This window comes from Trachemys scripta, chromosome 12, assembly GCF_013100865.1.
Source record: "Trachemys scripta elegans isolate TJP31775 chromosome 12, CAS_Tse_1.0, whole genome shotgun sequence".
Taxonomy (NCBI): domain Eukaryota; kingdom Metazoa; phylum Chordata; order Testudines; family Emydidae; genus Trachemys; species Trachemys scripta.
In genome coordinates this window covers 43854295-43868679 of record NC_048309.1, presented here as the reverse complement: position 1 = coordinate 43868679, position 14385 = coordinate 43854295, and the positions used below count along the sequence as shown (strand labels likewise).

The window sequence follows — 14385 nt, the reverse complement described above, 5'->3', positions numbered from 1 at the left end:
CAAATGCTATTTTATATATCAAATATCTATATCTCTATGAAAATATTATATATATATATATATATACACACTAACTTTTAAAGCAAAAGTGGTTTTGAGCGGTGTTCACTGGAAAAGAGTGTGTTGGAGGGCCCTGCAGCTGGGCCTTCACATTTAATACAGTGGTTTCAAGGTCACCTTCATGCCACATCGTGAAACTTCAGTGGCGGTTTCAAGGGGGCCCCTTGGAACAATACTGAGGAATTTCCAAATCTAAGGTAATTACCCCGATCCAGCCCCAGCGCAGGGGGCTGGCTGGCTCAGGGAGGCGGGAAAGGGACACAGCCCTGGGGAGCCCCCTCAGCAAGACCCCACTCTCAGCTCTGCCCTAGATGGAGCCGGATCCATGCCATCATGATTGGGGCCAAAACATTGATCCAAATCCCTTTAATCGACTCAGTAAATGACAAGGTTGCTCTGCCCCTGCCACCATGTTTCCTAATGGTGCCACCCATTCAACAGGAAGCCAATCAGTGTCCTCCGCTTCACCTTCTATGTTCCAGGAGGCGGGACTTTGAGAGTAGGTAGAAGTCGGCCAATGAGGGCCCTCACTTCCATCCTCAGCATGCCTGGGGACGAAGCAGTCTTCCAGCCAATGAGGACTCTCCATTTCATCCTCAACGTTCCAAGGGGCAGGGGCTCTGCCAGAGTGCTCTTTGTTTCATCTCAAAGGGGTGGGGCTTTGGGGGAGAGAGGGCCCAGCAATTGGCTGAAGAAGGAATTTAAGGCACCCACAAATATCCCTAGCTGAAGCCTTTCAGCCACTTGCAGTCAACCCTCATCATGGCTGCCCTCTCTCATTGGCTGCGCAGGCGCTTGCTCCTCCTGGCGGCCATATTATTGCTCCTCCTCTTATGGCTGAGCCGAACGCCAGTGTCCACGGCATGTGACCCATCTGGGCACAGCCGTGTGGAGCGTCTCCTCATGGGATCCCATCTCACTGTCTCCCAAGTCGGGGAGAGGGCTCTGCTGTGGGGCCCCACTTGGTCCCTCAGGGCAGGGACAGAGCCAACAGGTCCCTCGGGACTGGAGAGATGGAGTTTCGATGCCAGCAGAGAGGAAAAAATGGACAGTTCTTCATCATCTTCCTCATCATCATCATGTTTCCCAGCATCCTCCATGCCCTCCGGGGGAAATTCTGAGCTGGCAATTGTGGCCATCTTGGAAGGGCCATCACCCATGGCTGAACTGGCCTCTCCCACCTCCTTTCCATCATCCCTTGAACTGGTCCCATTGCCACAGCCCCTGGTAGCTCCTGCCTCACATTGTTCTGGATCTCCAGGTCCGGCCATGGTTCTGACTCCATTGCCTTCACTGTTGCCACTATCTAGGAGGTGAGGCTGTCTTGACCCCATCTCTATTGCAAATCTCCATTCTGGCTCTGCTCGGCAACTGGAGTCAGCCTCTAAAGCTGCCCGGGCCTGAGTAGGTCCCTTCAGGCCACTCAGGCCAAGGGGAGATGGGTCAGGACGTTGGCCTTGAACGTTGGACACTGGTGGCAATTCACCCTCCCCTCGCCCGTCAGCACCCAGAGGGCAAGCAAAGAGGCTTAAGGGCTGCCCATTGGCCCTGCTGAGTAGTAACACTGTAGGGTGGCCACCACCCACCCTAGACTCCAGTTTGGTTGGTTGACCTGCTTGACTGCCATCTCGTTCTCCAGGCCTAGTGGGAGTTGACGCTGGGCTTCCTTCTCTTTTCAGGTTGTTCCCACTCAACTTCATGCTCCCAGGCTGGAGATCACGCTCTCTCAGGGTGGCTTCACTCCAATCAGCCTCCTCCTTGTTTTGACCTCTGACCTTCCCTTCTAGGCCACCGTCTTGTTTTCCGTGTCCATTGAAAGTTGACTCTAGAGCTCTTTGTTCCACCAGGTTGTCCCTGTGTGACCTCACAATATTGGCTTGGCCTGTGGCACTTGGGATGTCTCCCAGTGGTTCCCATCCAGCCTGGGGTTGGCCTTTGACCGTCTCTCCTTGGCAGCCATCTTGTTGTCCATGTCCATTGAGACCTGACTCTAGAGCTCCAGCTTCCACCAGGTTGTCTCCTTGGCAACAACACTTTGTTCCCATTGGGGCATCTCTTAGTCCTTCCCCATCAGCATTGGATTCAGATTGACTTTTGACCTTCCCTTCTTGGCCACCATCTTGTTTTCTGTACCCGCTGGGAGTTGACGCATGGTTTGCCGGTCCTACCAAATTGTCCCCTTGTGATCTGACACTCCAGGCCTGGCTGCCAGGTTGTATTGTGCCCAGGGTAACTGCTGATCCTTCCCTTCGGCCTCCATCCTGGCCCTGCCCCTGAGGCTGCTGGGACACCCTCTCAACTCGACTCCTCAGTGAGGCTAATAGTCTCCCTTCACCGCCACATTTGCGAGGGGACAGACATCTTGGAGCTGCTGCATCTCCTGGCTGCCATTGGCGTGGCTGCGATGGCCGCACAGGGGTGGGGGTTGGCACCTCTGGTCGCTCTGCCCCCAGAGCCCTGCCCTTGGCCCCGCTGCCCCTGGGGGGTGAGGCTCCACTCATGGCCTGCCGACGGCTGGCCGGTCCCTTTTGGCTGCTGCCTTCATCCTCCTCTTCGGACTGGGAGGGGGTGGAGTCCGAATGGGGGGCTGGGCACGCCAGGGGGCTGAGCTCGTCCTCCGAGAGGGCTAGGAGACGTTTCTCAACCAGCTGTGGGGAGAGAGGAAAGGCGGTCACTGTGGGGGGTGGTTTCTGTGTAAAGGGGGCAGAGAGACAACTACTCTCCTTGGGTCTAGCTCCCCCTCAGTGGCCATGTGGGGTGGTACCTGGCTTGGGGTGAGTCCCAGCTCTTGCTCCAGCTCCTCGCTGAGATCCAGGGGGTCGCATCTCTTCTCTGGAGAGAGCAGCTGGGCCAGGAACTGGGGGTGGATCACGGCTTCCACCTGCCGGGCCAAGGGGCGGGGGAAGCGGGGTGAGAGTGAGGCCCTGGTGCGGTGCTGCCAACCTGGATGCCTGGGTCCCATCTCCTGTCCTGGTCTCCCCCTCCCCCGCGGGTTGGGAGCTATGGGTCCCCCTTGGGATGAGCACCTTACACTGCCGACCTGGACACCTGGGTTCCATCTCCTCTCCTGGTCTTTCCCCATGTGGGCTGGGGAATATGGGGCACCTTGAGGGTGAGCACCTGGCACTACCATCCTGGACACCTGGGTCCCATCCCTATCCTGCTCTCTACCCACAGGGGCTGAGAGCTATGCGGCCCTGTCCTGCCATCCTGGACACTTGGGTCCCATCCCCGTCCCAGTCTTTGCCCCCTGGATGCTGGGAGCTGAGGGCCCCATGGGTGGGATGTGGCGCCCCCCCCGCGGGAGACACTCACCTTGCAGACGAAGCTCTCATCCTCACAGAGCTGCTCAACGTACTGCAGTAGTGCGGGGTCTGGGAGTGTCCCCTGTGCCTGGCTCTGGGGCTCGCCGCGCCCGCCAGCCTCCTCCTCCCAGCTGGGCCGCAGCCCCTCCATGATCTCGGTGTACTGCCGCACGGCCTCAGGCGGGATCTCCCGTGGCTCCCCTGGGGCCACCGGGCCAGGCAGGTGGCGCTGACGGCGCCTGGGCTGGCGCCCCTTGGATGCCGCCTTTTTGGGGATGTACACTGTCAGGGAAAGGGAGAGCGTCATGCAGGGACTGTGGGGATGTCCACTCAGGAACCCCACCCAGTGACCGAGCACCCTGTATCCCCAGGGATGCCCCCACCCAGCACCACCGTGGACCGCCCACCCAGCACCCAGAGTCCTTGGGATCCTCCACTCAGCACCCAATGCTCCCTGGTGGAGGGATGTAACGTTGCCAGTGACCTCCACCCAGCCAAAAAGAACACTCAATGGCACCAGGTTAGTAGGGAAAAAATGTACAAAGTTCTGGGTCTGTGCAAAAATATCCTGTGCGAAAGTGCTGGATATATGCAAATGTTCTAAGTATGTGCAAAAACTGTGCAAAAGTGCTGGGTATGAACAAAAAAAAAAAACATGCAAAGGTTCTAGGTCCATGCAAAAAAAAAAAAACCCATGCAAAAGTGCTGGGTATGTGCAAGAACGGTGTAAAGTTCTAGGTACATGCAAAAATGTAGAAAGGTTCTAAGTATGTGTAAAAACTGGGCAAACACGCTAGGTATGTGCAAAAACTGCAAAGCTTCCAGGTCAGAGGTGGGGAAACTACGGCCCGCGGGCCCATCCTGCCCGGCCCTTGAGCTCCCAGACAGGGAGACTAGTCCCTGGCCCCTCCCCTGCTGTCCCTCCACCCCTGCAGCCTCAGCTCCCCGTGCTGCCAGCGCTCTGGGTAGCGGGGCTGCGAGCTCCTGTCAGGCAGCGCGGCAGCGTGGCTGGCTGCAGCTGGGCGGCGCGGCTGCCAGTCCTGGTGCTCTGAGCGGCATGGTAAGGGGGCGGGGAGCGGGGTGGTTGGATAAGGAGCAGAAGGTCCCGGGGGGCAGTCAGGGGACAGGTAGCAAGGGGTGGTTGGATGGGGCGGAGGTTCGAGGGGCGGTCAGGGGACAGGGAGCAGGGGACTGATGGATAGGCGTGGGAGTCCTGGGGGGCCTGTCAGGGGGCGAGGGTATGGCTAGGGGTCGGGGGAGTAAGAAGACAGGAAGCAGGTGGGGTTGGATAGGAAGTGGGATCCCGGGGGGAGGGTGGTTAGGGGCGGGGGTTCCCGGGAGGGGGCAGTCAGGGGACAAGGAGCGAGGGGACTGGATCGGTCAGGGGTTCTGAGGGGGGCAATCAGGGGGTAGGAAGTGGGAGGGGGCAGATAGGGGGCAGGGGCCAGGCTGTTTGGGGAGGCACAGCCTTCCCTACCCAGCCCTCCGTACAGTTTCAGAACCCCAATGTGGCCCTCAGGCCAAAAAGTTTGCCCACCCCTATTCTAGGTAGATGTGAAAAGTGCAAAGGTTCTAGGTACTGTAAAAGGTGCAAAGGTTCTAGGTATGTGCAAAAACTGGGCAAAAGGGTATGTGCAAAACATGCAAAGATTTTAGATGCATAAGTGCTGGGTATGTGCAAAGGTTCTAGGTATTGGAAAAGTACAAAACTGCTGGGAGTGTGCAAAAGTCTAGTTACATACAAAAACTGCAAAAATGCTGGGTATGTGCAAAAAAGAGAGGAAGTTCTAGGCACGTGCAAAAATCATGCAAAAGTGCTGGGTATGCACAAAATAACCCAGGCCAAGTTGCTAGGTACATGCAAAAAACTGTGCACAGGTGCTCTGCACGTGCAAACATTCTAGGTATGTGCAAAAGCCAAAGGTGCTGGGTGTGTGCAAAAACCACGCCAAAGTGAAAGGCTTGTGCAAAAAATAATAATAATCAGGGTATGTGGGGGGAACCCTGCAGTCAGTCAGTGACTATCTCCTGTCACCTGTGAAGGGGGGGTTTCCCTCCACCCCAGGGTATTGTGGGGGTTTAGGAGGAAGGTACCTTGCTGCTGGCCAACATCGAGGGCTGGCGGGCCGGAAAGCTTGGGAGGGTCGGTGGGTGGGGGTTGGAATTGGGAGCTACTCAGGAGCTTCATTTTCTGGATCTGCAGCTCCTCTTCGGCCTCGAACTCCATGAACCTGAGGAAGAGGAGGAGGGTTGGGCTTAGAGCGGGGGCGACATCCCCAGGATCTCCAGCGCAGTACTTGGGCGGCAGGATGCCCAGGGCCAGCCCCACGGGGCAACACTCACTTCTCAGCCATCTCGTAGAAGATCATGCGCTCGAAGTTGCTGCTGCGCTCCCATTCCTGCACGGCACGTGGCACCCCCTCCTCCAGAGCCAGCTCGGGGCGCAGGCGGGTCAGCGACCGCAAGACGGGGCTGTGGGGGAGCCTGGGTCAGCGCCGGAGGGAGTTCCACACTCCCAACCCTCAGCCCCCTGCTAGCCCCGCCCTGGGCTTCCCCTGCAGCTCTTCCCATACCCCTCATTCCCGACCTGCAGCCCTCTACTAGCCCAGCCCTGGGATTCCCCCCCACTCCAGCTGTGCCAGTGCCCCTCACTCCCAATTGCAGCCCCCTGCTGTCCCCGCCGGAGTCTCTCCAGGCTCTCACATGAAGAAGCAGGCCAGCGCCTCGGCGTCGGGCGTGCCCGGGAAGTGCTGCCTAGCCAGGGCTTTGTAGCACTGCCAGCGCCGATAGTTTTCGTAGACACCCTTGGAGGTGCAGGAGGCGGAGGGGTCGCTGGTGGGGGGTGCCCGGGCTGGAGGGGTTTCCCTGGGCCCTGGTTCCTCACTGGCTTTGCTCAGCAGGATGGTCCTTATCCCGGCGGCCAGCTGGAGCCGGACAGGGGCCCCGTCCCGCCGCGGGGGGGGCCAGCCCGCCGGCGCCCCCGTTAGGATGATGGTCTGTGCCCGGGGCGGCTCTTGGGCCCCCTCCGGCTTCAGCTTGACAATGAGCTTGCCCCCGGGGACGTCGGGTGAGGTCAGGAGCAGGGCAGCACCAGGGAAGCTAGGCAGCAGGAGAGGAGGAAGCAGGGGGCCCTGGCGGGGCTGGGAGGTCATGGCAAGGAGGGGTGAGAGGGTTGGAGAGCATGAGGGGGGAGGGAAAGGGGAGGCCGTTCTCTGCAGAGGGTATCGGCAGCACCCGCCGAAGAGCAAGGGCTGCTGGGAAACTCAAGCCCCAATCTGGCCCTGGCACCGCCCCCCCCCTCACCCCCCAGCTGCCAGGTTGAATCAAAACAAATCCGGAACCCGGAGACGTCGGGGGTTCTGATGGGGGGGGGGGCATTCAGAGCCTGATCCTAAGGTTCTCTTTCCCCAGCTCTGTCATTGCCCTTCAATCCTGACCCGCAGCCCCCTCCTACCAGACCTGGGTTCCCCATCCCCCAGCTGTTCCAGTGCCCCTCAATCCCGACTCATCGTCCCCTGGTTTGCTCCTGTGGCTTTGGGATAAACATTAGAGCAATCAGGACACCCCGCAAAAAACTGTACCCAGTTGCCAGGCTTTCAGTGCGGCCCCTGATACTAAGGAAAGGAGCCACATGGACATGACTTTTGCTCATACCCAGGCCATAAGGAACCACTGTGATGATCTGTATTAGGGTAACTCAGAAAAGGTCCAGTCGGACCTATTTAAGGACATGCTGGGGCCCAACAGATTTCACAGACCAAGGTGCTGACACTTTGATGCATCTCTTTGCTAGAAGGCAGTTTTTTTGCCTGTGCAGAACATGCAGGGAGTCAGTCACCAAAGATCTAAAAATGGAGAAGACTGAAAGTTTGGTAGGGAGCTAGTACCTGCATAAGAACAGCTTGAATGCACAGGACATCCATGAGAATGGGGTGGGGGTGGGGAGGATGCTGGGAGATGGTGCCACTGTAAACAATGGGGCTGCTGAATTTAAGCAAGGGCGGATCAGCACAGAGGATGAGACAAGGTCAGGCCCTCCCAGAGATGCCACTACACCAGAAGGAAAGAAGATCAACAGTCAGGTGCATAGTTAACTGAAGACTCGGGCACAAGAAAAGGGTCAACAAGGCAGGTGCCCCGAACGTGAGAGCACGATGTGGCGTTTCCAGGAATACTCTGGAGCTTTTTGCTTCTCCAAGACAATGTGTCACCTTACACGTCCCAGTGGCCACAGCTAGCTAATGTGGCTTTCAACTGCTTCCCGTCCAGCCTCTCCAGCAGATCTGGCTCCCTTAGATGTCCACCTGTTCCCCAGATTGAAGGAGGACCTTTGCGGGTTGAGTTTCAAATGCAATAAAGAGGTGGTTGCAGCAGTGGAGGCATTTCTGCCATGCATGGCAAGTACTTCTCCAAGATGGGCCCGTGCATTGGTGTCAAGGGGAATTATAATAAAAATAAATAAACAACAGAATGCAAATTGGGTTGTTTTTGATTTGTAAGGCCAGAAACTTTCTGAACACCCCTTGTATAGCACGGGCCAGAGAACGTCCCCCAAATAATTCCTAGAGCGGATCTTTTAGAAAAACATCCCAACTTGAGTTAAAAGTCGCCAGCGATGGAGATTCCACCATGACCTGTGGTAGTCATTCCGGTGGTTACTTACTCTCACTGTTAATTTACGCCTTCTTTCCAGTCTGAATTTGTCTAGTTCCAACTTCCAGCCATTGGATCCTGTTAGACCTTTGAGCTCACCATTAAATATTTGTTCCCCTTATAGGTAAAATGTAATCGAGTCCCCCCTTTACCTTCTCTTTGTTGAGCTAAATAGCTTGAGCTCACTGAGTCTTTCATTCTAAGGCATGTTTCTAATCCTTCAATCATTCACATACCTGCTCAGTGACTATTCCCTATTTACAGTATAAGGCTAATTAAAACAGGATTAGGGGATGACAACTCTCACAGGGCATTGGGAAGGGGGAGATACTACAATTCCCAGAATGCACTGGATGTTAGCGACTACAACCCCCATGGAGCAGTGGGAGCTACTAGACTACACGTCCCAGGGTGCACTGGGGAGCCATTTGTTTGGGGAGCTAAAAGGGGGTAAATGCATAGGCGCCAACTTTCCCCAGCGCCGGTGGGTGCTAGCGCCCCCACACTCCGACTCCACCCTTTCCCTGCCCCGCCCCCATTCCAACCCCTTCCCCAAAGCCCCCACCCTAACTCCGCCCCCTCCCTGCCCCTATTGGACCCCTTCCCCAAATCCCTGCCCCAGCCTCCTCCCCTGAGCACACTGCATTCCCCCTACTCCTCCCTCCCTCCCAGCGCTTGCCATGCAAAACAGTTGTTTTGTGGTGCAAGCGCTGGGCACTGGGGGGGGAAAGCAGGCACAACGCATGCGCAGGGGAGGAGGCGGAGGTGAGCTGGGGCGGGGAGGCAGGGCAGGGAGCTGTCGGTGAGTGCAGATCACCCACCAATTTTCCCCTGTGGGTGCTCCAGCCCCGGAGTCGGCGCCTATGAGCGAATGGTTTAGGTCAGAGGTGGGCAAACTATGGCCCACGAGCCATTTTAAGCTGGTCCAGTGACCCTCACCACGCAGCTCGGCCCCACTCCTGCCGGGACGCTGGATTGTGGGCCGCACCATGAGGCTCGGCCCCCCTTGGTGCTCCAACTGGGGCACAGGGTTGAGGGCTGCACCACGTGGCTCCCAGATAGGGTGACCAGATGTCCCGATTTTATAGGGACAGTCCCGATTTTGGGGTCTTTTTCTTATATAGGCTCCTATTACCCCCCACCCCGTCCTGATTTTTCACACTTGCTGTCTGGTCACCCTAGGACAAACAAACAATTTTGCCCTCTGCTCCGGCGCTTGCGCCCCCCCCCGCCCCGATTCTGCCCCCTTCTTCCCCCATTGGATCCCTCCCCAAATCCCTGCCCTGAGCCCGCCTCTTCCCCAAGCACTATCTGGGCACGCTGCAGCCAGCCCGGTCTGCTCCCCTGGCTGCAGCTGGCTCAGCATGTGGGGCGGGTGACTGAGGAGGGACTGGAAGCCAGAGCTTGGCCGCTGGCGCGCAGAGCCTCTTCCTCAGCGGGTGAGGGAGCCGGTCCCCTGCCCGTCCCGCAGCAGGGATGAGGCACACTGGGCTGGGTAGTGAGCGGCGGCGGGAGGGGCCCGGCCTGGGCTGGGGCGAGCGAGACGCGTTTGCAGCCGCCCTGCTGGGGGTTCCCGAGGCGAGGCAGGAGCTCAGCCCCTCTGCGGCCGCACGTCTTCCCGGACCTCGCCTGCCTCTCAAGCCGCTCCGGGGCCCCTCCGCCGGCAGCCGAGCCCAGCCCAGCCCAGGCCCGCAAACACCGCATCGTAGCGCCACTCTCCGCGCCCAGCACTGCCCGATCCCCTCCAGCCTGGCCCTGCACGCCAGCAGTCGGAGCAGCCCCCAGCCCAGGAAGGGGTTTCTCAAACCTGCCCCCGCGGGCCGCCAGCCCGAGACACCTTCCACGCTGGGCTGCGCCGCCCTCCGGCTCTGCGGGCCTAGCCACCGCTGGAAGTTGGCCCGGGGCACTGCTTCCTGGGTGTGTTGGACTGAAATCTGGCCTGGGGTCAAGTCCCGGACAGTCCCGTGGCCCCGGGGAGCCAGAAAGGAGGACTGGCTTTCCTCACGGGGTGCACAGGGGTCGGGGGTTGGGGAGCTTTGGTCTGGGGACACCAGAGCTGCTAGCTGAGAAAGGGGCTGGTCTAGTGACTAGTGGAGCTGTGCAGGGATCTGTGTGTGTGCGTGGGGAGGGGTGACCGGTGTCTGTGCAGGGGTGTGTGTGTGTATGTGTTTGGGGGGGCAAGCTGGGTGGGCACGGGCCCACGGCGGCCAAGACGGAGCAGAGGCAAGCTGGGGGGCGGGGCGTGGAGCTCTGGCGGCTTTTTTTTTTTTTTTCCCCCCCCCCCCCCCGTCCCGATATTTCACCTGGGTGATCTGGTCACTCTACTCCCAGAAGCCATGGCATGGTCCCGTTCTGGCTCCTACGTGCTCCAATGGAAGCTGCAGGGGCGGCGCCTGCAGAGGGGGCAGCATGCATAGCTGCCTGGCCATGTCTCCATGTAGGAGCTGGGGAAGGGACATGCCACTGCTTCCGGGAGCCGCTTGAGGTAAGTGCCCCTCTGAGCCTGCACCCTTGAGCCTCTCCCCATGCTTCAACCCCCTGTCCCAGCCCTGATCCCCCTCCCACTCTCCAAACCCCTTGATCCCAGCCCGGAGCACCTCAAACCACTGATCCCCAGCCCCACCCCAGAGCCCACCCCCCCCATCCAGAACCTGCACCCCTTCCCCAGCTCTGATCCCCCTCCCACCCTCCAAACCCCTCAGTCCCAGCCCAGAGCACTCTCCTACACCCCAAATTCCTCAGCCCCAGCCTCACCCCAGTGCCTGCATCCCAACCCCAATTTTGAGAGCATTCATGGCCCACAAATCTATTTCTATTCCCCGATGTGGCCCTCGGCCAAAAAGTTTGCCCACCCTGGTTTAGATCATGGGGGTGGGACACGAGCTGTGCTGTGAGCAGGGAGGTTAGAAGCTCAGAAAGGACATATCCCAAAATGCACTGGGGTGCAGAGACTTGGAGTACCGGAGGGCTAAGAAACTACAACTCCCGTAATGCACCTGGCTAGCCAAACAACTACAACTCCCTGAAGGTTTTGAGGGCAGAAAGAGAATGGCTCCCAGAGTTCATTGGGGCTGGAACACACTACAGCTCTAATAGAGACCCTGCCGCTCTCCTAGGGCATTGGGGGCAGAGTGCACTATAACTCCCAGAGTGCATTAGAGTATACACCCTCCATCCCTCCTAGGTCACTGGGGCTTGAGGTCCCTCTCCTATAGTGCATTAAGGCACAATTCCCAGAGTGCCCTGGGGTAGAGACCCTGCAACTCTCCTAGGGCATTGGGGCTAGACTGAACTACAACTCCCAGAGTGCACTGCGGGCAATGGGCGGTCCCTCTCCTAGCGTACATTGGGGTTAGAGCGCACTACAGTTCCCAGCGTGCGCTGGGGCTGGCCTCCTTCTGGTGCAGGGTTCCGGGATCAGCGGCACGTGCGTTGCAAGGCGGTCCGGCTGTGCAGCATGTTCCTGCAGTATTATCTCAACGCGCAGGGTGACAGGGTCTACACCCTCAAGGTGAGCGCTTCCCCCGGGGTGCAATCCGGATGCAGAGTTGGCGACTTCTGTCTCAATCCGGATCCTTCCGAACCTTTCCTACTGTCCCTACTCCCGGCCCTGCCCCATCCTACCCGCTGCCTGGCTCTAGGGCTCGGCATGCACTAGCTGGGGAAGTCCAGGGCTGGGCTAGGAGGCGCTGCGGGTCAGGAGTGAGGGGCACCGGCAGTGCTGGGAAAGGGGCGCGGGGTCCGAGCTGAGCTAGCAGGGGTTGTGAGTTGGGAGGGAGGGGCACCCGCAGGGCTGGGCTAGTAGGGGGCTGCTGGTCAGGAGTGAGGGGTTCTGGCAGAGTTGAGGGGTGCAGGGCTGAGCTAGCAGGGGCTGTGAGTTGGGAGTGAGGGGCACTGGCTGGGTTAGCAGAGGGTTGTAGGTGAGGAGTGAGGGGCTCCGGCAAGGCTGGGCTAGCAGGAGGCTGCAGGTCAGGAGGGGTGGGCACCGGCAGACGTGGGTCGGGGGAGCACAGGACTGGGATAGCAGGGGGCTATCGGTCAGGCCCAGGGTGCTCTAACATGTCTTCCTGTGTCTTGTACTTGGCAGAAAGTGGATCCCTCTGGCCAGCTGACCTGCTCCGCACACCCTGCCCGCTTCTCCCCGGATGACAAGTACTCCCGCCACCGCATCACCATCAAGAAACGCTTCGGCGTCCTGATGACCCAGCAGCCGCAGGCCATCCTGTGAGCTGAGCGCCCAGCCTACTGGATCTGCGGCTGAACTGAGATGGGGTCTAGCTGCTCCCTGAATCCAGCCCCTGGCTCCCACAGACCCTGTGCTCTGCGAAAACCCGGGTTAGATTGCTCAAATCGAGCTCCAACTGGATATGCTGTTCCTCTGGGGTGCAAATAAATTGTCTTGATCCCACATCATCTGTCAGGTTTTGATCATAGACCCTAGATTTCAAGGCCAGAAGAGATTGTTTATTCTGGCCTTCCGGGTAACACAGGCTGGGGAACGCTCCCAAAATAATTCCTAAAAAACCTGCCTAGTGGTGATGCTGGGCTGGTCAGTTTCATGCTAGGGGATTTCTGCTGTGTTTAGCCATGGGTGGGCCTGTAGGGGAAGGTGTGGGGCAGAGGGGGCTGACTTTCCGACTCTGGCGAACTTTATAGGGAGAGAGGGTTGTGTTTCACAGCAGATATGCTCTAGGTCAAGCAGGAATTAATTCTGCCTGTGTCACCAGTTGGACTAGACCAGTGGTTCTCAACCTTTCCAGACTACTTTGGAAAGTAGTCTGATTTGTCTTGCGTACCCCCCCAAGTTACACCTCACTTGAAAACTACTTACTTATAAAATCATACATAAAAATACAAGAGTGTCCTAGCACACTATTACTGACTAATTGCTTACTTCCTCATTTTTACCATATCATTATAATATAGATCATTTGGAATATAAATATTGTACTTACGTTTCAGTGTATAGTATATAGAGCAGTATGAACAAGTCATTATCTGTATGAAATTTTAGTTTGTACTGACTTCGCTAGTGCTTTTTATGTAGCCTGTTGTACAATGAGGCAAATATCTAGATGAGTTGATGTACTCCCTGGAAGACCTCTGTGTACCCCTGGTTGAGAACCACTGTACTAGACAATCACCCTCTGTAGGAATCGCTGATCTTGGCCTTAAGGATTGTCAAGGCTCCTTCCCCACTCTGAACTTTAAGGTACAGATGTGGGGGCCTGCATGAAAACTTCTAAGCTTAACTACCAGCTTAGATCTGGTCTGCTGCCACCACTCCCAATGTGCTCATTCCCTTCCCTGGGTAGCCTTGAGAGACTCTTCACTAATTCCCTGGTGAATACAGATCCAAACCCCTTGGATCTTAAAACAAGGAGAAATTAACCATCCCCCCATCTCTCTCCCACCAACTCCTGGTGGATCAAGATCCAACCTCCTTGGATCTAAAAAACAGGGAAAATCAATCAGGTTCTTAAAAAGAAGGCTTTTAATTAAAGAAAGACATCTCTGTGAAATCAGGATGGAAAATAACTTTACAGGGTAATCAAACTTAAAGAGCCCAGAGGACCTTCCTCTAGCCTCAGGTTCAAAGTTACAGCAAACAAAGGTAAACACCCTAGCAAAAGATACATTTTTCAAGTTGAGAAAACAAAGATAAAACTAGCACGCCTTGCCTGGCTGTACTTACAAGTTTGAAATATGAGAGACTTGTTCAGAAAGATTTGGAGAGCATGGATTGATGTCTGGTCCCTCTTAGTTCCAAGAGCGAACAACCCCCAAAACAAAGAGCACAAACAAAAGCCTTCCCCCCACCAAGATTTGAAAGTATCTTGTCCCCTTATTGGCCCTCTGGGTCAGGTGTCAGCCAGGTTACCTGAGCTTCTTAACCCTTTACAGGTAAAAGGATTTTGGAGTCTTTGGCCAGGAGGGATTTTATAGTATTGTACACAGGAGGGCTGTAGCCCTTCCCTTTATAGTTATGACAAGGATTATAGAGACTGGCAGCGTGTGCAAGCAAATTTGAAACAGGAGAGGGACTGGCAGGGTGAGGGGCTGGTTTGGGGCGAGGTGGCTGGACTGTGGGACCACTACCGGGGGGATCTATGGGGAACGCTACAGGCTTGCTGGGAGGGGAGGCTGAGGGGCGATTTGGATAGGCTTTCTGGCTCGGCTTATTTAAATTGTGGAGAGAGAAGTAAATTCATCTCTATGTCCAACATCTTTTGGGGAATGATGGCCCCGGCATCCTGCAGGGGACAGCATCTGCCTGGCATAAATGGAGATGGGCATTTTGGGCAGAGCACCAATCCGGCAGTAGGAGGGTTTAAAAACAAGTCCTGGGTTGCTGGTGATACGGCAG

At 57.0% G+C, this 14385-nt stretch overlaps 2 protein-coding genes across 2 annotated transcripts; one reads left to right on the top strand and one right to left on the bottom strand.

The window, feature by feature from the left end:
• Nucleotides 1-42: 42 nt before the first annotated feature.
• Nucleotides 43-6659, bottom strand: NUTM1 (NUT midline carcinoma family member 1). Its single transcript, XM_034787799.1, has 6 exons — nucleotides 6069-6659; nucleotides 5709-5837; nucleotides 5460-5596; nucleotides 3376-3647; nucleotides 2825-2941; nucleotides 43-2708 (listed from the first exon to the last, which is right to left on the bottom strand). Exons 1-6 carry the CDS (start codon nucleotides 6515-6517, stop codon nucleotides 837-839), a joined length of 2976 nt encoding a protein of 991 aa, XP_034643690.1. The 5' UTR covers nucleotides 6518-6659; the 3' UTR covers nucleotides 43-836.
• Nucleotides 6660-11375: 4716 nt separating this feature from the next.
• On the top strand, nucleotides 11376-12428 carry NOP10 (NOP10 ribonucleoprotein). Its single transcript, XM_034787396.1, has 2 exons — nucleotides 11376-11529; nucleotides 12106-12428. Exons 1-2 carry the CDS (start codon nucleotides 11476-11478, stop codon nucleotides 12244-12246), a joined length of 195 nt encoding a protein of 64 aa, XP_034643287.1. The 5' UTR covers nucleotides 11376-11475; the 3' UTR covers nucleotides 12247-12428.
• Nucleotides 12429-14385: the final 1957 nt, after the last annotated feature.

What these genes read in the sequence shown, in the direction of transcription:
- NUTM1 (XM_034787799.1), bottom strand. Translation starts at nt 6,517, where the DNA reads ATGACCTCCCAGCCCCGCCAGGGCCCCCTGCTTCCTCCTCTCCTGCTG. An exon ending in GCGCTGGCCTGCTTCTTCAT is followed by an intron (nt 5,838 to 6,068) that starts GTGAGAGCCTGG and finishes GCTCCCCCACAG; the next exon opens with CCCCGTCTTGCGGTCGCTGA. An exon ending in ATGAGAGCTTCGTCTGCAAG is followed by an intron (nt 2,942 to 3,375) that starts GTGAGTGTCTCC and finishes TTGGCCCGGCAG; the next exon opens with GTGGAAGCCGTGATCCACCC.
- NOP10 (XM_034787396.1), top strand. Translation starts at nt 11,476, where the DNA reads ATGTTCCTGCAGTATTATCTCAACGCGCAGGGTGACAGGGTCTACACC. An exon ending in ACAGGGTCTACACCCTCAAG is followed by an intron (nt 11,530 to 12,105) that starts GTGAGCGCTTCC and finishes TGTACTTGGCAG; the next exon opens with AAAGTGGATCCCTCTGGCCA.